Below are 19,284 nucleotides of genomic sequence, written 5' to 3' on the forward strand. Positions count from 1 at the left end.
TCTGCGTGGGGAAAGGCAGCCTGAAGTTGTTGGAACAGCTTCATCAGAGCAGGTTTAGATGCAATATTGGGAAGAAATCGTTCCCCGTGAGGGTGAAGAGGCTCTGGCACAGTTGCCCAGAGAAGCTGTGGCTGCCCCATCCCTGGCAGTGTCCAGGGTCAGGCTGGACAGGGCTCGGAAGGTGTCCGTATCCATGGCAAAGGCTGGAAACCGCGATCCTCAAGGTCCCTACCGCCCCAGAGCGATTCTGTGATCGCTGCTTGTACTGAAATGTTCAAAACCGAAGCTTTAGGCTTAACATAGGCAACTTCTACATTTCTTCACGTGTGACACGTTCGTTTTTAAGCCGCTTTTTAAACGCTTTTTTTTAAACGCCGCCGTCATCCCGTGTCGCGACAGCCGCGACTTTCCGCGCGCGCTGCCGGGCGCTCCTCCGGCCGCCGGGGGGCGCTGCGGGCGGGCGGGCCCAGCGCTGCCCCCGTTGCCACGGCCGGGCCGGGGCGGCCTCAGCGGCACCGAAACGGGCACCGGCAGCGAAACGAGCACCGGCAGCGACGCTGCGACCACGGATACCGGCGAGGAGCCTGAGCAACCCGTAAGGCCCGGTTTGCGTCCCGCACGCAGCGGCGGGGAAGGGGCGGCCCCGGCGGGCGGGGGGCGCGGCCGGTGTGAGGGCGAGGGCCGGGCCCGGGGCCCTCCCGCCCCGCTTGGGATGCGGGCGGCGGCCCCTCGGTGCCGAGCCCGCTGCGTTCAACCCGGCGTTTAGCCCTCCCAGAGCCGGGGGAGGCCGGCCTGAGGTAGCCGCAGAATGACGAGGTGCTTCCCCCGTGTAGAAATGTGCTCGGAGCCCGGTCCCGTAGCCTAAAGCCACCCCCGGGGCGTTTTCTCGGTGTCAGCGGCGGTGAGCGGGGTTGGTGCAAGGCAGGGAAAGGCGGCAGCGATTTCCCGGCTCTTGGGATCGCTGGAAATTTCCTGGCCTCGGGCAGCCGGTGCTGCGGGCTGGTCGTGCTGGTGACGCCTGTGTACAGCAAGGACAACGAGCTGTGGTTTCTGTGCGGCTTAAATTCCCTTTCGTGCCAACAGGGCACACCGCCTTTCCTTAAAGAAGGGTGTACACGGCCGTACAGGAGGTCTCTGCTCTGCTTTTGGGGTAAAAAACGGGAAAACAGTGATTTTCTAACAAGGTCACGTTAAGGTGTGAGTTGTGCTAGAGGGAGGTCCTGCAAGGAGATGCTTTCTGATCGGGGAGTACAGCTCAATAACTTTTCATTCTTACCTCTTTCTCTTGGGGGAATCCAGGTATCCCACGTCTTGGAATTTTACAGACAATGCCTCTGCCTGCACATTCACCTGCCCTTCGTTCCCAGCTAAAGGCTGAGCTGTGTGCCATTGCCATGCCTTGCTGGCTGAGTAAAGCCCTGTGAACCCACAGGGTGATAAAGGGAAGGAAGCTATGCTTTGAGCAACTTTTCATCTGGAGCAGCATCCACAGCTGGTACCTGGGGGACATGAGTACTCCAAATGGATTTCCGCAGCACTCAAGGGTGTGTCTTACTCGGAGCATGGAGGGTGGAGCAGTGCAGGACCTGCAGGCAAAAAAAGCTGGAAAAGCAGCCAAAAAGGAGGCTAGGGGTGATGGGGCACCTCCGAAAATAGGCACTCCCATAAGTGAGACCTTAAAGCTTCTGCCAGAAGAGCTCAAAGCTAATATGAAAATTAAATCGATCACTCCAAGGCCCCCTCGGAAGCCCCGGCTGGAACGTGCTGCATCCCTGGATGAAAAGAGCTGGAGGAAGTGGAGGCGATTTAGGACAAGCCAGGAAAGTCTGACTGATCCCAACGAGACGAGCTCCTCCAACGGTTCCCTGCAGGAAGCGTCCCCCAGCCCTCCCACCAGGGGCAGGGCCAGCCCCTGCAATCCCTGCTGCCAGCAGGATTCCTCGCACAGTTCACCGGACGCCTTGGAAGCCAGTCCCGGGGGGAAGAGCAGGGGAGGCGCCTCGGACCTGGGCAAACGAGCCTCCGAGATCTCCAGTGCCTTTGGGGGGCTCCTGCGGGGCAAGGGGTTCGCGGGGGGCAAACCCCGGCTGTCCCAAATCATGCCGGCCCGCCCCCTGCCCCCCATGGAGCTCAACGTGGCCTCCCACTCCCTGAGGACAGCTAATAGGATCGACTCAGATTGTCTGGATTACCGACATTATTCTCAGCACAAGTTTGGGAGGGTGAGCAGCAGCCTCAGCGACTCCAGGCTGCAGGGCAATGGGACTCTCTATGACAATTGCTCCACGGACTCCATGAAATCCACCTTCAGCGTGCTCACTCCCATCCGAGCCAAGGATGTGCGCAGCAGGTAGGGCTCCCCCAGGTTTCTCCTGCTTTTGGGGTGTCAGCAGAGAGGAGAATCCCACTGGGCAGGGGCAAGGGAACTTCTGAGCTCCTGGTAAAGCACAAAAGCCATTCTGTGTTATTTAACCTGCTGTGAAGAGAGTTGGAAGATGGAGATCAGTGCAATTTGCTCCTTTGAGCTAAGTGTTTTCATAAACACGAGTCTGCTTTGCTGTCAGTTTGCTTGTAATATTTACATAATCTGGTTTGAGAATTAAGAAGTGGTGGCTGTGCATGCCAGCAGTTGGGAAAACTGTTTTTTAGAAAAATCTAAAAGTACATTGGGCTTGAACCAAAATAATAAATTACAGAAAAAAACAAAAAAACAAATAGCACCAGATATTTTAAATTGAGATTGTCATGAAGCATTATCACAGTCCTGTGAGGTGCTGAGCAGAGGTTGCACTTGTTTGTTTTCTGGCAGGATCAAATGATGTGCTGGGAACTACTCCAGTATCCCACAGGAGCTCCTCTGCAGGAGGGAAAAACCTAATCAGTGATCCAAACCGTGGGAGTCTGTAGTAGAGAGGAAATAATTCTGAGATAAATTGAAGTGTTACTAGCTGGTAAAAAAGCCCCAGAGATAGATTGTTACTTGTTTGCCATGAGGGTTTTCTTTTCCATTCCTCCCTAAAGCAGCTGGAGCCAGCTGGGTTGCCCAGAACTCCCCAACATTATTCTCTCATCATTATTTGCAGAGCTTAAGCAAGATTAAAAATGCTTATTCAACATGCAGTCCCTGTGCCAGCATCCCTCACCTCTGTAAGCATGTCCTTCAGAGAGGCACGTGCTGTGGGATGCATCTGTCCTTCCCAAAGGGGATATTTTGAGACCTCAGGCTCAATAAATTATTTTCTTGAAGCTGATTTGATGAACTGAATTGAAGGAAGGATGTGAGTTTGAGTTTTTGGTTAGAAGAAACCTGATGCCAGAACACTGGGAATGGTGGAGCTGTTTTTATGTTTGAAGTAAACTGAGCTGCTTCAAGGTACTCAAATTTAATGGAATCACAGAATGGTTTGGGTGGAAGGGAGCTCAAAGCTCATCCAGTGCCACCCCTGCCATGGCAGGGACACCTCCCACTGTCCCAGGCTGCTCCAAGCCCTGTCCAGCCTGGCCTTGGGCACTTCCAGGATCCAGGAGCAGCCACAGCTGCTCTGGGCACCCTGAGGTTATCAAACCAATTTGTTTGTTCTGTGTCTGGATGAGTTTAGTGGGGCTGAAGACTTTGGATGGCTTCAGCCTTCTCATCACAGCATCAGCCTCACCATCACCCTCATGTCCTGGCTTTGGAAGGAACTTCAGGCAAGCAGAACAATTTATAAATATTAAATTCCTTCCTCCTAAATGTATGTTCTTGATTACTTCAAGATTCACACATTACACATCAACATCCCAGCTGCCATGCCCTTTCCTTAGATGCTCTTTTTTGGGTCTTCTGTCCACAGGAGCTATTTGGAAGGCAGCCTTCTGGCAAGTGGTGCCTTAATGGGAGCAGAAGAACTCAGCAGATATTTCCCTGATCGGAATATGGGAATCTTTGTGGCCACCTGGAACATGCAGGGGCAGAAGGTGGGTGCACAGAGATCTTCACAGGTCCTTTGGCAGCAAAGTTACCCCAGCTCTACTGAGAGGACTGGGGTGATGTTTTTCTGTTGAAGACTATGTTCCTTGTCAATCATCTTTGTCAAATTATAAGGTATTTTTCTAGTAAATCTTTGCATAACTAATACTGCTTTTCTTTTCTTCCCTTTTGTTTCAAATTTCTTGTGTAATAGGAACTTCCAGTGAATCTGGATGACTTCTTATTGCCAACAGATCCAGACTTTGCCCAGGACATGTATGTCATTGGGGTTCAAGAAGGCTGTCCAGACAGGTAGCAAAAACAATGTAATGAACCATCTTCTCTTACTGTTAACTAATCATTTTGCTTTAAATTAGACTAGAAATAGTCTCCGTTGTATTCCTAATATTTTCAATAATCAACCTATTTAACAAGACTGAATTCTATTGCATCAGCACCAGAGGAAATGGAATTTAGAGGAAAATGTCACAGAGATCTGTAAATCCTAAAATCCCAGAATGGTTTGGGTTGGAAGGGACATTAAAGCCCACCAGTGCCACCCCCTGCCATGGGCAGGGACACTTTGCACTAAACCAGGGTGCTCCAAGCCCTGTCCAGCCTGGCCTTGGACTCTCCCAGGGATGGACCAGCTTCTCTGTGCATACAGAATTTCATCCTGATGGCAAAGCTCTGCTGATCTCTGTGGCTCCCCCTTAGCTGAGTGCAGGGAGGTTTGATGCTGTGTGTGAGAGGGTTTGCTCTGTGAGCACAAGGCTGCTCTGCTCTCCTGGTTGCTGTCTGCTGTGCTGTGTGTGCTGCAGCTGTTGTTCTGTCCTGCAGGAGGGAGTGGGAGATCCGCCTGCAGGAGACGCTGGGCCCGCACTACGTCCTGCTGCACTCGGCTGCCCACGGGGTGCTCTACATGTCTGTCTTCATCCGCAGGGACCTCATCTGGTTCTGCTCGGGTGTGTGGGGGGCTGAAGGCACTCTGCCAGCCTGTGCCCTGCCCTTTTCTCCCTCTCCTAACCTCCCTGCTCGCTGTCAGAAGCGTTTCAGTAACAGCGTCTTCTTTTCCTCCTTCCAGAAGTGGAGTATGCCACGGTGACAACTCGAATCGTGTCTCAGATCAAAACCAAGGGAGCTCTGGGAATCAGCTTCACGTTTTTTGGGACCTCCTTTCTCTTCATCACCTCCCACTTCACATGTGAGACATTTGCAATTTTGCTACGAGTGTCCTGGTTGAGGGAGGAGGGGAGGGAGCTGAACAGAGGTGAAAAAGCAGGACAGGCTGAAGCCAAAGCTCAGGATTGCTGAGCTGAGAAGGATAAGGGAGGTTTGTTTGGTAACAAACTCACAAAAGAACTGTGTTTGTGGAAACAGAAATGAACTCTGCACCATTGTGTCCCTTTTCCCTCACTTTCTGCCATCATTATTCAGTGCAGACACTTCCAGAGTGTCACATTTTATATGTGGAAAATGTCTGATGCCCTTTGGAAGCTCCTGGTTTAACCAAAAATGATCATTGCATGAAAATGATTCACTGTTGGCAGTAATGGGGTTTCTGTCTTGCAGCTGGGGACAGTAAAGTGAATGAGAGGAAACTGGACTACAATAAAACCATTCAAGCCCTTACACTTCCCAAGAATGTTCCGGACACAAATCCGTATCGATCCAGTTCCAGTAAGTGGGAAACCATGAGCGTGGGGGAGCCCAGGTCAGCAGAGTCTGGGCATTGTCTCTCAGTCTGCACTGGGAAAGAGACAAGAAGAGTGATAATTTGAGGGTGTAAAAAGAAAATACAGATCTTTTTGTCTGAGGATGGTTCTGACTGCCATGATTTTTTTTTCTTGAAATTGGGGATTTGAGAAAAAATTGAAACGGGAGAGAGAAAATTCAACAGGGAATTTTTACATGATGTATTTTTTTAGCAATATGATAATTTTGGTTTAATATTAATATTACAGACGGGTTTCACTTTCCAAGTGTTTTCTGGAACAACTAGGAATTACTTTATTTCAAATTTAAGAGAATAAACCTTATGTCACTTAATATTACAGACGTGTTTCACTTTCCCAAGTTTTCTGGGACAACTAGGAATTACTTTATTTCAAATTTAAGAGAATAAATACTTATGTCACTTATGTACATGGGTCAGAGCATTGTTTGCCAAAGTCCATTATTGTTTTCTTTTACTGTGCTGACAACTTGATACCTACATAGATAAGTAGGTCCTTTTACTAGGAAATTGAATATACTCTTTATCTACAGTGTAACATTAGCTTTTTGTGTTCCCTCTGGTGTTAGGTCCCATAGATAGTTTGGTCTCTTTTCAGCTTTTTCTATGGTTTTTAACATTTCTGTTCTGTTTTCTCCTGGGTTGTTAACTCCCATATTCAGTGGTGCTCACAGGTAGAAAACATACTCAATATCACATCTCCAGGTAGTGAAAAGAAAGAATTTCTTCCTCAAACACATTCAGCAGCATCCCTTGAACACTTGTGCTGTGAATTTGCAGGTGATGTCACAACTCGGTTTGATGAAGTTTTCTGGTTTGGGGACTTCAACTTCCGGCTGAATAAGGATCGGGAGACGGTGGATTCCATCCTGAACCAGAACCCGGACACTGACGTGTCCAAGCTGCTGGTGTATGACCAGCTGACCAGTGAGATGAGCCGGGGTAAGGGCCAGCTGTTCATCTCCCTGCTCTCCAGAAACAAAGATACCTACACACAGGAGTAATGCCAGGCCAGTCTCCATTTCCTGGAGACCTTTCCTGCTTTCTTTAAGTTCCCTAAAGAACATTAGCAGCAGCTGTGAAATGCAGTGGCAGTGTGTCAAGGGACTTGTTGCTATAGCAAGTTGTTCTGTTTCATCTCCCAAGCCATTTGCTGCTGTTTCATCTGACTCCTCCATAAGCTGGGTATCTCTCTGTCCCAGTGTCCAGGGAATTTAGATTTGAACAGCATTTACAAAGCAGCATGAGCTTTCAGTGGAAGTGCACGGACCAGTTCTTCCTTGTTTAATTGACCACTGACTAAACAGCCACTGGCTATTTTTTATCTTCTCCATGTCAGGACTGGAGCTTGCTCCCTTTCTGGAGCCCAAGCCCAGGTTTTTCTGGTTTGGGGCTCTTGTTCTAGCCAGCATTAGTAGACACAGTTCTCAGGAAGGAGAAGTTTGTTCATGCCATTCCCCCTTCCCTTACAGGGTCTATTTTCAAAGGATTCCAAGAGGCTGATATCCATTTCCGTCCTTCCTACAAGTTTGACATAGGAAAGGACAGCTATGACACCACCTCCAAGCAAAGGACTCCCTCCTACACGGTAAGGAATAATTTCAGGAGTCAAAGGGGATTCAGTTGTGCTGAGATTGTTGCTTAAGGGCATCTGGGACTTGTGGAAGAAAGGATTGTAGAATCTGTGAGCACAGGGAGAGTTTGGCCCAGGCTGTTAACCTTCTTTTCCCTGCCTTACATCCTGAGTGGGCTCTCCCCTGTGCTCAGAGCTGGCACAGAACTGTTGGGATCGGACAGTGAATGGATCCCCATCCAAGGACATGTTAACTTCACCAAGAGGAGCATGGTGACTGAATGGATTTGTCTCCTGTGAAGCAGTGCTGCTTTCCAGGGTGGGTGATTTGCAGGGGAGTCACCCTCACTGTCCCCTCTCCCCCTGCCTCCAGGACCGAGTCGTGTTCCGCAGCCGCTACAAGGATGACATCCAGGCTGTCAAATACTCCTCCTGTCCTGTCATCAAAACCTCAGACCACCGACCTGTGTTTGCCTTGTTTCGTGTGAAAGTGAGGCCTGGCAGAGACAAGTGAGTACCTCCTGCAGCTCCACATGATTGTTTGCTCCAGTGACCCCGAGGATATCCTCCTGTGTCTATCCCTGCAGCCTGGTTGGGTTTTACCCTGTACATGCTGGTGGTCAGAGCAGTAAGAGCTTAAACCTTGCCCTGACAGCTGAAATCCCTGCTGCCAGGTCTCTTAATCCTTCTGAGGGGGATAAACAGAGCCCATTGGAATCGAATGCAAATATCTGAGGTGCAGCTCTTTGTTTTTCCTATCAGCATGGGCAGCTTTCCTCTTCTCTTCCTCTTTCCTTCTTTAGCATCAGTTCTGTTTTCCCTCCCCAGTGATGGCTGCAGTTCAGCACAGCTGGATGTCAGTGGAGCATTTTGAGATCCTCCAAGTTCTTCATGTCCTACATAGGCTGTTGTATTAGTAGAAATCCTTAGGAAATTTGGTTTGGAATTATTCTCTTTTTTGTGAGTAACATGGTCAAGGATTTCAAGACCTCAATATCTAGAAAAGGGATTTCTCAAAGTATTTGATCAGCAGTGCAATTACAATGGGAATTTTTGTTTCTGGGTATTAAATACCCATTAAATAGTAGTGTGTGATGGGCTGCTCAGGTTTCCTCTCTAAAAGAGACCAAGGTAAGAGTTGTTGAGATGAACCACACCAGTGAGTACACCAAGTCAGCAGTAACCTGGTATAGCTTTTCAAATGAGTGGATTTTAGTTGAGTCATTAAGAAAGTCCTCTATACATGAAAGCAGGTGAGTTCATGCTGAAATTTAAAGTACATTTCATTTTTATAACCAGCATTTTGAAGTACTGTGAAAAACCTTAACTTGTTGCTGTGAAAGGACAACTCTTGTTTCTCCCATAGCAGTTGCTGAATGCCTTAAGAAAGTAAAAATCAGATTTGTGGCCTTTGTTGTATGAAGTAATAGGGGAAACAAGAACCTATTTATGCCCTGACCTGCTGGCTTGTTTCCTGTTGCAGCATCCCCCTGGCTGCAGGGCTGTTTGACAGAGATCTGTATTTAATCGGAATAAGGAGGAGGGCCACGAGGGAACTTCTGAGACGCCGGGAACAAAAGGACCAAAGATCCAGCAGCATATGTAGCATTTCTTGAGCTGAAAGCTCTGCAGTGCTTGTGGCAGAGGTGCCCCAAAAGAGGATTTCAGACCATGGCAAACTCTGCAGGGAATTGTCTGCATAAGCACCTCTGGCAGTTGCTGTGGCTTGTGAAGAATGTCTTAAACCTCATCCTGGATTCATTTGCATGAGCTAATCCATGTAGCTCAAGTGCTTCTGCCTAAGAAAAGGAGTCAGTTCTTTAAGACATCCATCCCAGCTGGTGTAATTGATTTATTTTTAACCAGACTATCTTAGGAAGCCACTGGGTGCAGACCCTTGGTTCCCCTCCACGCAGGGGCACAGCTGCTTGGAACTGGCATCACCAAGAGCAGGGGACCTAAGAAAAGCCTGCAGAAAGGTGAATTCTTTGTTTGTCTCTTTGGTTTGGTCAGATTACCTTCCATCCAGTGTGGGGTTGGGTTTGCTCCTTCTCTGTAGCCAAGTGTTGGTATTCTGTACAAGGAGTAACAGGGACCAGTTCATGGCAGTTGTGTGTATGGATGGTGCTCCTGTGTTGGGCTTTTTGGGTCCTCTACAGCAAATTGTTGTGAATGTACTCCTGTACATTGAAGTGTAGAAACATTGCCTTTCAATAATCATTCTATAGGCCTTCTGTTACTAAGGGGGTAAATACCAAACTCTCAGGCCATATATTTATCTGCTGAGACTGCCTGAAGCAATCCCTTCCTGAACTCACTTGTCCTCCCCAGGGCTGATTGAGCACTACCTGCCTTCAGCAGCAGGAGTTGGAATTTACCTGAGAACAGGCACTGTGTGATGCTTCACCAAAGTGATGCCAAGTGAGTGCTCCAGGGAGGTTTGCAGGGCAACTGCAGCCACTCAGCTCCACACAGCTCCATTACCTCCAGTCACAATTCCTTTTGGTTTTATTTTTCCAGATCAGTAAACTGTGAATAACTTGCTATTTCTGAGGTAGTGTTGTCTTAAGGCTATATATACTACAAGGACCAGTATGGCACTGGTAAAATGTTAAGTACAGCTAACAATTAAGAACTCCTCATGGGCACAGATGGGATCATTAATCACCTTAGGACCTAAAACATCATGCAAACACCTTGGAGGAAGTGCTGCTGCCTATGCAACCTGTCCAAGACAGGCTCCTGTTCTGCGGTACATTTATGGCACTGATCTGTCTGTAGCCATCAGGTATCTGGATTTCCTTTCTTTTTAAAGGAATAAAAATAAATTAATGCAATACCTTAAGTGAGAACTAGCTTTTATTGTCAGAACCAGAGTTCTTTGCATGGTGTGTTTGGGTGACCTGGGCCATGTCTTCAGCTGGAGGGATGGGAGAGATTTCTCTGGAATTGTTTGCATTGAACAGAGCATGCTCCACTGGCCAGCTCAGGAAAGCTTTGGCAGATGAATTTCAGAACTCTTACTACTTGCTCAGTTGTTCAGAGGTCTCTTTATTTCCTCACAAGCATACACAACAACTGAACAGGACTTCCACACTGTGTGGGTTAGGGTTTTGAAAAGCACAAAGCCCAGGGCTCCAGGCACACTGCAGCTGCAAAGGGCATCCCAAGGGGAACACAAAACTGCCACAACATGCCTTCCTTCACAGCTTTTTCCCTGCAACCAGCCCTAGCCCTAGGCTGCTTTTCCCTCTGCAGGGAGCAATGCAACGTTTTCTTGAAGTTGCATGAGGAAAGGATGGGGTAAAGTAGGTCACAGCAGCTCACAGTGCTCTGCTCCCAGCTGCATGGCTCCTTACCACACACATCTAGCAGTAAAGAGCTGCAGTGCAGCCGTTTTGTATTTTTAAACCCATTTATTAGGGGATTATATAAATCCAGTGGTTTATTTCTCTTTTGAGACTCCATTTCTTTAGCATGTCACACGTGTGGCACTTGGCGTTCTGTGGCAGGGTGGCAGTCAAGATTGTGTTTCTAAATGTTGTGATTTTGTTATCTTGACTTCCAGCTGAACCACATCTCTGCTGTGAGACTGATTGTGTCTTCTTTTTGCAAGGCCTTAAGTCCATCTGGATGACACTGAGGAAATGAGGCACGAGTTTAGGGTGCAGCAGCAGCAACTCCTTTAATAACTGTTTTTAAAGCAACTCTGGAGGAAAAGAACATCTACTCTTTAGCACAGTTCATGTCCAAGTGAAAAACCTAAAAAATAGGATCAATCTCATTCTCAAGTAAGTGTCCATTATGTACAGTACCTCTGCAGAGAAACTCCACAGAAAATTGGTTCTGTCATGGGGCTGCTTTCCTTGGAACTCTAGCAAGATGATGAAGTTACTCCCAGGAGAATGATTCCTTGTCAGATGGTGAATTACACTGATGAAATGGATCCATGATTTGTAACAAAATCTGGATTGCAGGAAACTTTTTGCCAACTTCACAGGGACAGTAACTATTATTTTCCTAATTCAGTTTGACCAAGTCTTAGTTCACCTTGGTAACAGTCATAAATATTCTCTGAATTCAGACATGAAGCCAAGCTGTTTAAGGTGCCACACATTCCTCAGGAAGGGCACGGTGGGGCCTCATGTGACAGCCCCACTTCCACTGCTGGGGTGATAAAGAGGCAGTGACTCACTGCTCAGAGATGTGCTTTCACTGTAGTGATGAACATTTTGGCTTGCTCTGTTCTCCCCAAAGCCAAGAGAAGGGTCTCAACACCCATCTTCTCTTGTAACCTCCTCCGAGGGTCAAACTCCTCCTCCAGAGCCAGCTCCTAACACGAGCTCTTCACAGTCCAGTGCTCCACAGCAGCTTTGCTCAGCTCCATGGTTGCACAGAATGCCTGGGAGCATTGGGGGGAGGGAGGGTGGTACAGCAACATGAGAATAAAAAAAAAAACCATTAAAAAAGAAGGGATTTGAGGCCGGGCAGGAGGTGCTGCTCTACCGGAAGAGGCGGTAGAGCCGCGGGAGCCGCCCGTCCTTGCTGGAAAGGGCAGCCTGGATGTGCTCGTAGGTGGGCAGATCTCTCAGGTCACCCAGGGCAGCCACTGCTGGCTTCTTGTGCAGCATCTTAGTCACCACCCTCTTGATATCACTGGGTTTCACCTGACCTGCAGGCAGAAGAAAGGCAGAGCTGTGATACACCTCCATTGTGAACAGCACAAAGCAGCTCTGGGCCCATGCTCAGAAAACCAACTCCATATCTTCTCCACCATGGTTCTTGTTTTCCCTTCCTTCTGACTAAAATAAGCCCTGTGTTGTTAATTGTGAAAGCAATTAAGGTCAATTTGAAATGTATTTCTGTAGCATTTATGCCCCCACTTTCAGAGGTAATTCATCAGTGCTACAAGAGTATTTTAACTGTACCTACAGTTCCCTCAAGGCAAGGCAAAGCATTGTCTACTCACTGATGAGGTCACAGAGCTCATGAGGTAGCTTCCTTGTGTTTGTTGCCAAAACCTGCCTCCCCACATCTTCAAAGATCACTGGCCGAGACTCCAGGTTCATCATGAGCATGGACTTGAGCTGTGTCTTTGCTCTCTCAAGTTCTACCTGTGAATGAGCAGGAAAGAAAAAAATTCTGGTTGCTGCTCTGCAGCACAAGGTAACATGGAAGAGCTCTGCAGACACCTCTCTCCTTGTGGATGCACTGCTAATGTTGCTGTATTCTTTTACAGAAATATATAACAAAATTATCTATAAAAGTCCATTCTAGCACAGTCAATGCAATGCATTCACAAAATCCCAGATGGTTTGGGTTGGAAGGGACCTTAAAGCCCACCCAGTGCCACTCCCTGCCATGGGCAGGGACACCTTCCACTGTCCTAGGGTGCTCCAAGTCCTGTCCAGCCTGGCCTTGGACATTCCAGGGATTATTTCAGCTCAAAAACCATCTGCAAACTCAAATGTGTTGCTGACCTCTCCCACTGCTCCTGCCATGAGGATGAATTCCCTGGTGATGATTTCCACCATCTCCCGAACCTGGGGAAAACAGATCGTGGAAAGAAGATCAGAACAATGCTTCCTGTGTCCACAGAACTCTGGAACTGATGTGGTTACTGTTCAAGGACTCTGTACCTGTTTTGGATCTGCACTGGCATGGATACACAGGAGACCTGTGTCCTCATAGCTGTGGTGGTAAGAGGTGGCATTGTACATCCAGTGGTGCCTGTGAGTATATAAAGAGTAATTTAAAATTTAAAACCCAGAATTTACAATGTAAAAATTAAACATGGACAGTGAGCACCCTCCTAGTGCATTCTCAGGATTCTCAGCAGTGCAGTGAGAATTGTCAATCCCTTCTTTGACAATTTATGCATGTGGCATCTACTCCCTTCTCTCCACTTGAATCCCTGACAATACAGAGCAAATCCTGTTAATACTCCCCGATTAAAGCAAGGCCAGGGCTACCAGAAGAAAACACAACTCCTGGTCACTTCTGCCCTTTACTTTCACCCTCTCAAAATGCCAACTGACACACCAGTCCCAGCAGATGAAACTGATGTAAAACCTGGTGGGGTTTCCTTTTTCCCACGCAAAGCTGCTACAGGATTGTTTCTGGCAGCCCTCAAACAGCAAGACAAACCCACCTGTTGAGCACATTGAGGTACAGCCGGGTGAACATGCCCTTGCCAGGCCCTCCAGCTGAGAAAGAGCCACCACCTCCCATCATCATGTTTAGCACCGCAAAAGGAATGAAATCATCCTCCTGGAGTGCAACAACAAACTCAGGTAAGGGCAGAGCTCTCGAGGGTCTGGGGTGAGCAAAGGGGAGGGAAAAAACACAGCACAAGAGCAGTGTGAAGGTCAAGGTCTTCAGTGAAGTGTCGTGGGAAATGCTGCTTGTTTTTATGTGCAGCAGCAAAATGTTTGTGGAATGAGTCAGTGTTCCCGGGATTCTCCAAGTATAAGGCACACAAAAAAGGATTTCAGGTTAATACTTACTAAAAATGAGCAGCTTTCTAACCCAATCATGATGTGGGTGAGCTCTGGGATGGGAGTAGGGCCCAGACTCACATCTGACATGTCTTTTTCAACCTGTGGGAAGGGCAGACAGATCATTAACGCCGATTTTCACAGCAGTTTGATACATTCCCAATAATGACCACGCCACCCAATTTACAGCTATCATAGCCAGCTGAGGCTCATACCCATGAAATGCAACTTAAGAAAAGCAAAAGCCTGTAGAGAAATCAGCAAATCCCAGCAAGCTGCTGGCTGCCACCACGTACCTTGACGATGCCTCCGGTGTACTGAGCCACGGAGCTGTCCACAGCCCTGCCCTGCCCCGAGCCCCACACGGGCTCCACCCCCAGCAGGTATTTCCTGGCACACTCCACCAGGTGCTCGTGCTCAATGCCCACCCCAGCCAGCACCATCCTCTCTGGGGTGTAGTAGCTGCTCAGGTAGGAGTGCAGCACGTCCCGGGTGATTTTGTCCGTGTTCTCCACGGGGCAGAACCTGTTCAGTCCCACTGTGTTGTCTCTGAAGGCTGCCTAAAGGGAACATTAAAGTCACAAACATCACTTCATTTTTCCCTGAACACCCCTCTAAACCTCCTTTTGCTTTGGAATCAAGCCCACACCTGACAGAGGCAAAGCTGAGCATATTTAACTAATGGCAGTGCAACTCAGTAACATTTTGTCACCCACATCAACAAAGGAAAGTTACAAATAGGTTTTTTTTTTAGTTTGGGTTAGAATCTTCCACATGTGGAGAATGCTGGATTTCAAAGTGAAGGGACAGCAAAATTCTCCCATCACAGAAAGTGAATAACAGAAAATCTGGTTTTAGAACAGTCTAAAATAAACCCTGAAGCTGCCAAAACAAGAAAGAGAATGCAGAACTCCCAGGGTGTTACCGCATGGATCATTTCTGTCAGGAGAGGCTCTGGGTCAGGCCTCATGTTCAGATCCTCCAGCTCAAACCTGATGGCCATTCGGGTCATCTCAATTTCTTCATCTGCAACGAGACAAAGCAAGGGATGGCAACCCCTACAGAAAACCCCAGCTGCTGCAGGGTCACCTCTGAGGGAATTCTGAGCTCTTAGGAGCAAGCCATGTGGTGGAAATGTTTTTTTTTTTGGGGCAGAGGATTGTGCTGCCAGACCTGATAACCTGGGCTGGAGGGTTACATCAGCCAGCAAATTGACCACGGTGTCCAGGCCTCTGGCATCAGCAGACACTGCATACATGATGGTGTCCCTGCAACACAAAGCACAGGTCCTGCACTGAGACATCACTTCTGGGGTCACTCAGTGTCATCTCAGCATCAGGAAAGCACAGATGAAGCTGTTCTAACCATTAAATGCTTCTGAAATGAAACAGATCTGAGTTTTATAATCCTTTCAGGCTCACTTTTGTAGCTTCCCAGCAGCCCAAACAAAGGGATTTCTGCTGCTTGGGAACAAAAAGTGGATTTTCCTGCCCCACAGCAGGAAGAGAGATTCAAAGTGCTGTCAGTGCTGCAACACCCAGTAAGAGCAGAAGGAGCACCCACCTCGATGCCTGGCAGTCACAGATGCCTCCATGCTTCTCTAAGGTGAGGAGAATTTCGTCTTTGCTGCCAAACTGAGCTGTGGACTAAGGAAGAAGATACCAATGTTATTAATTAATAAAGCAATAACTGTTTATAACCCTTCAGTGTAACCCAGAGCATCTTTGACATTCTTTCAGTCCAATGGTTTGATCACTATGTGCCAGCCTTGGAGGTGAAACCACAAAGACTTTTAGAATTTAATTACAGTCATGCTAATTAATAAGCAATTAAGATTCTGTGACTCTATCGATGCTGCCACCACTGTTTAACAGCTGAGTGCAGAGAGCCCTGCAGGGCTCCTTGGCTGCTCTGTGCGGATTTGGGGGCCCCAGGGCAGTACTCACAGAGAACGCCAGCTTCTCCAAGAAGTGGGAGATCCCACTGAGGTATTTCGCTTCGTGTCTCGATCCCGAATTCACCAGAACTGGTGCAAAGAAGAGAATAAACCAGCGTGACTTTTACACCCGCGGGCCTCGCAAGCACAGCCCGGCTCGGGGGGACACCGGCTGTCCCCAGCCCCGCCCGGTACTCCGTGCCCGGTACTCACTGCCCACGGTGCAGAACTGCCCGAACTTGTTCTGGGAGGCGACGCGGAGCCCGTTCTCCAGCACCGTCACCCGCGTCTCGAAGCGCTCCCGGCTCTCGGCCGCCGCGAACACGGCCTTGGGCACGCCGGGCAGCGGGCAGGTCAGCGACACGCTGGGGTACGCGCCGCCGCCGCTGTAGCTCCGGCCGGCCGCCAGCCCGCACCTGAGGGACACCGGGCACACCGTCACGGGCCGCGGGCGCGCCGCTCCGCCAAGGCCGGGACCGAGCGCTGAACCCCCCCCACCCCAGAGCGGGTGCCGCCTGTCCCCCCCGCTGTCCCCGCGCCGTCCCCAGCGGCGCCGTGCCCTCCCCGCGCGGCGCCGNGCCGCAGCCACGCCATGGCCGCCGCCATCTTGCCGCCACCGGGAGCGTGCGTCAGGGGGCGGGGCCGCGGTTGGGCGCGGCGGCGGAGAACGCGCGCTCATTGGTCCGCTCCGAGAGGGAGGCCCCGCCCCTCACCGCCCTCAGGCGGCCATGGCCGTGCCGGAGCCGCTGCCGGGGGCCCCGGCCGAGCCCAACCCCTTCTCCTTCCGCGAGTTCGTCCGCTCCAAGTCCCGCGGCGGGGACGCACAGGTAAGGCCGTGCGCGGCAGCGCGGCCGGGAGCCGTCCCGGCACCACGCGCCCCTCAGCCCGCTGTCCCCTCCGCAGGCGGCTCGGGCCGGGCCCGCCGTGCCCCCGCTGCCCGCGGTGCCCGCAGAGTCGGGGGACGAGCAGGAGGAGGAGGAGGAATGGAGCGAGAGCTACCGGCCGCTGGCCGTGGAGCAGGCCCACCTGGGCAGCGCCGGAGCCGCCGCGGGGCCGGCCCCGGTCCCGAGCTACGAGCAGGTGAGCGCTGCCGCCCGCCCGCCGCTCCGCCGGAGCCGGGCCGTGACCCGGCCTGCCGGCACCGGGAGCTGCCCGGGAAGAGAACGAGCTCTGGGAATGTGCATTTCACCACAGCCAGGCCCAGCTCTCTGTGCTGCTGAGACGTGACCCGGGTGACTTCCTCGTGCCCTGCCCCTTGAGGTCATGTTCATTTAGAACTGGCAGCATTAATTAGTCCCGTGTACACTGGTGGTTCAGTGCCACGTTCCTGTGCCCCACAGTGGTTTCCAGATGGGTAAGCTGAAGGTAAAATTAAGATTGAATGTATTACAGAGCACGAGGATTTCTAGTGTTAAAGTTGAGTATTCTGCTATTGTTGTGAAAATGCACCTCAGTGTTAATAAGAATTTTTTATTTCTTTTTTTAGCTAAAAGAAGAGAATGCTATTTTGAGAAGCAAGATCAATAAGCTTCAGATTCTGGCTGAAACTCAAGCAGACAAGTGAGTGAGAAGAATTCATTTTCCTTGTAACACAAAACCATGAGATCCTTGACCCTTTCCCAGAATTTCCCTCCTAAAGTATTTAATTGTACAAGTGCTTACTGTGTGCCATCTCTTATTTTTTTAAGGATGAGGAAGCTTGAGAAGAAGCTTGAGGAAAACAAAATCAAAGAAGAAAAGGAAGCACAGGATTTGGAAGCAATGGTGCAGCACGTGGAGCAGAATCTGCAGCTGATGACTGTAAGTGTTGGCTTTAGGCTGAGATCAGATGTCAGAAGAAATTCTCCCCTGTGAGGGTGGGGAGGTTCTGCAGATCCCAGAAAGGAGCAGTGAGGAGGGAAGGAGGGAGCTGTTCCTACCTCCTAAAACATCCAGAACACAGTGTGTTGGAACATAAACCTTATCCCTCCAGGTTCTGTGCTGGAATCACTCATTCCCAAGTGGCTAAACCTGCCTGGGTTATTATTATTGTGATTTCAATTGAGTTATTGTTATTATTATTAGTAGTAGTAGTACATTATTTTCAGTGATCAATTTGATAATTATCATTCTTATAGAATAATTATTATATATACTAATATGTAATATTAGTAAATATACTAATATATAATGATATTCTATCATAAATCAATTCATAATTATTATTATTTCAATAATCTCTGTTCTGTTGCAGAAAAGGGCTGCCAAGGCTGAGAACAGTGCTGCCAGACTGAGGCAGGAGAATGCCCAGCTGCAGGTAGGCAGCAGCACTGCTGGGGCTGCAGGGACACACCTCAGAACTGAGCTGCAAGGGTTTTGCAGGCTCTGAGGAAAATGCTGGGTGTGTTTTTAGGCTCAGTGAGGGCCTGGATGGTGCCAGATTTCAGTGGTGAGGAGCAATGGTGAGGAAGAACTTCTTTCCCTGGAGGGTGGCAGAGCCCTGCAGCAAACTGCCCAGGGAATTCAGGGAGTCTCCCTCCCTGGAGACCTCTGGAATTGTCCCTGTCACCTGCTGCAGGTGACACGGCCTTGGCAGGGGTTGCACTGGATGCACCCAGAGGTCTTTCCAGCCCTGCTGGTTGTGTTTGTGGGCAGGCACTCCCTGCAGGCAGCTGCTGCTGGGCTCTAGTCGCTATTTACTGCATTATTTATTGCATTCCCTGTCCGTGTGTCAGTTAATGATTACACTCCACGCCCATCAGCTGCTGTGGGAATAACGCATCATCAGCTGCAGAGCATCTGCCGTTTCTCACGGACTGTGCCCTTTCTGCCCAGGCTGAGCTGCGGAATTCCCGGCGGGAGCGGGAGGAGCTGCGGGCGGGCCAGGCGGGATTGGCCGCGGCCAGGCGGAACGCGGCGGCGGCGCTGCAGCGGCTGCTGCAGGTGACAGCCAGCTCCCGAGCGTCCATCAGGTCAGCTGCGCCGGGACAGCGCTCCCGGCACCCCCGGCCACCGGGGCTCACCGATAAACCTCCCCAGCGCGTGTTTTTGGGGTTCAGATCCAGGGGTTTGTGCGGTGTGCCAGAGGAGCTGCTCCGTGTTCTCACCCTCCGTGTGTGAAAATAAGTGGGAAGTGGGAGTCTTTGAGTTTCTAATCCTGATAAAATGCTGCTTGATAAATCACAGAATGTGGGGAAACTCCCCCAAAACTGCCCGTCCCCACCTGTAACGCTGCATCTCTCCCACTGCAGGCAGCTGCTGTCTGGGGCAGAATCCCTGCAGCTCGTGGCCGATCTCCTGAAATCCATAGACAGAATCTCTGAGGTGGCAGAGCACGGACAGTGAGTGCCTCACGCAGCACGGACGACTTTGTTTTCATACGGAAACCGTTACTAAAAAGTGAATTTTTCATACTTCGCCTCATTTTGACGCGTCCAACTGCACACCCGGGCTTCTCCATCCCCTGCCGCGGTGCATCCACAGCCAAGAGATCCCTGAACCGGCAGGGACCCGCCTGCAGCGCCGGCACCGCGGCTCCTCCTCCGGGGCACCCGCCACCCCCGGGCTGCGCTCGGCGAGCACCGCGGGCGCGGCTGCGGCTGCCGCTCGGTGCTC

General features: G+C 50.1%; 3 protein-coding genes across 4 annotated transcripts; 2 read left to right on the plus strand and 1 right to left on the minus strand.

The window, feature by feature from the left end:
* Nucleotides 1-463: 463 nt before the first annotated feature.
* INPP5E (inositol polyphosphate-5-phosphatase E) lies at nt 464-10,094 on the plus strand. Of its 2 annotated transcripts, XR_005952842.1 has the most exons (12): nt 464-595; nt 1,300-2,350; nt 3,834-3,957; nt 4,164-4,261; nt 4,790-4,914; nt 5,034-5,153; nt 5,522-5,629; nt 6,465-6,626; nt 7,157-7,272; nt 7,631-7,767; nt 8,741-9,236; nt 9,589-10,094. XR_005952842.1 is itself a non-coding variant. In XM_041406630.1 (11 exons), the coding sequence occupies exons 2-11, from the start codon at nt 1,509-1,511 to the stop codon at nt 8,871-8,873; spliced, it is 1,965 nt and encodes a 654-aa protein (XP_041262564.1). In that variant the 5' UTR covers nt 464-595; nt 1,300-1,508; the 3' UTR covers nt 8,874-10,094. The 2 variants fall into 2 exon arrangements, 1 of the variants encoding a protein (XP_041262564.1); XM_041406630.1 differs by having other exon boundaries at nt 8,741-10,094.
* Nucleotides 10,095-10,288: 194 nt separating this feature from the next.
* PMPCA (peptidase, mitochondrial processing subunit alpha) lies at nt 10,289-16,369 on the minus strand. Its single transcript, XM_041406716.1, has 12 exons — nt 15,904-16,369; nt 15,701-15,780; nt 15,318-15,400; nt 14,928-15,022; nt 14,680-14,780; nt 14,051-14,314; nt 13,764-13,856; nt 13,409-13,527; nt 12,897-12,987; nt 12,738-12,800; nt 12,227-12,371; nt 10,289-11,929 (listed from the first exon to the last, which is right to left on the minus strand). Exons 1-12 carry the CDS (start codon nt 16,367-16,369, stop codon nt 11,760-11,762), a joined length of 1,770 nt encoding a protein of 589 aa, XP_041262650.1. The 3' UTR covers nt 10,289-11,759.
* Nucleotides 16,370-16,371: 2 nt separating this feature from the next.
* On the plus strand, nt 16,372-19,078 carry ENTR1 (endosome associated trafficking regulator 1). The gene is made up of 7 exons (XM_041406466.1): nt 16,372-16,517; nt 16,594-16,770; nt 17,177-17,250; nt 17,379-17,490; nt 17,924-17,986; nt 18,505-18,641; nt 18,921-19,078. The coding sequence occupies exons 1-7, from the start codon at nt 16,419-16,421 to the stop codon at nt 19,012-19,014; spliced, it is 756 nt and encodes a 251-aa protein (XP_041262400.1). The 5' UTR covers nt 16,372-16,418; the 3' UTR covers nt 19,015-19,078.
* The last annotated feature ends 206 nt before the right edge of the window (nt 19,079-19,284 follow it).

This window comes from Onychostruthus taczanowskii, unplaced genomic scaffold (genome assembly GCF_017590055.1).
Source record: "Onychostruthus taczanowskii isolate IOZ18803 unplaced genomic scaffold, ASM1759005v1 scaffold25, whole genome shotgun sequence".
Lineage (NCBI taxonomy): Eukaryota > Metazoa > Chordata > Aves > Passeriformes > Passeridae > Onychostruthus > Onychostruthus taczanowskii.

What these genes read in the sequence shown, in the direction of transcription:
- INPP5E (XM_041406630.1), top strand. Translation starts at nt 1,509, where the DNA reads ATGAGTACTCCAAATGGATTTCCGCAGCACTCAAGGGTGTGTCTTACT. An exon ending in GGAACATGCAGGGGCAGAAG is followed by an intron (nt 3,958 to 4,163) that starts GTGGGTGCACAG and finishes CTTGTGTAATAG; the next exon opens with GAACTTCCAGTGAATCTGGA. An exon ending in GACCAGTGAGATGAGCCGGG is followed by an intron (nt 6,627 to 7,156) that starts GTAAGGGCCAGC and finishes CTTCCCTTACAG; the next exon opens with GGTCTATTTTCAAAGGATTC.
- ENTR1 (XM_041406466.1), top strand. Translation starts at nt 16,419, where the DNA reads ATGGCCGTGCCGGAGCCGCTGCCGGGGGCCCCGGCCGAGCCCAACCCC. An exon ending in AGAATCTGCAGCTGATGACT is followed by an intron (nt 17,491 to 17,923) that starts GTAAGTGTTGGC and finishes GTTCTGTTGCAG; the next exon opens with AAAAGGGCTGCCAAGGCTGA. An exon ending in AGGAGAATGCCCAGCTGCAG is followed by an intron (nt 17,987 to 18,504) that starts GTAGGCAGCAGC and finishes CTTTCTGCCCAG; the next exon opens with GCTGAGCTGCGGAATTCCCG.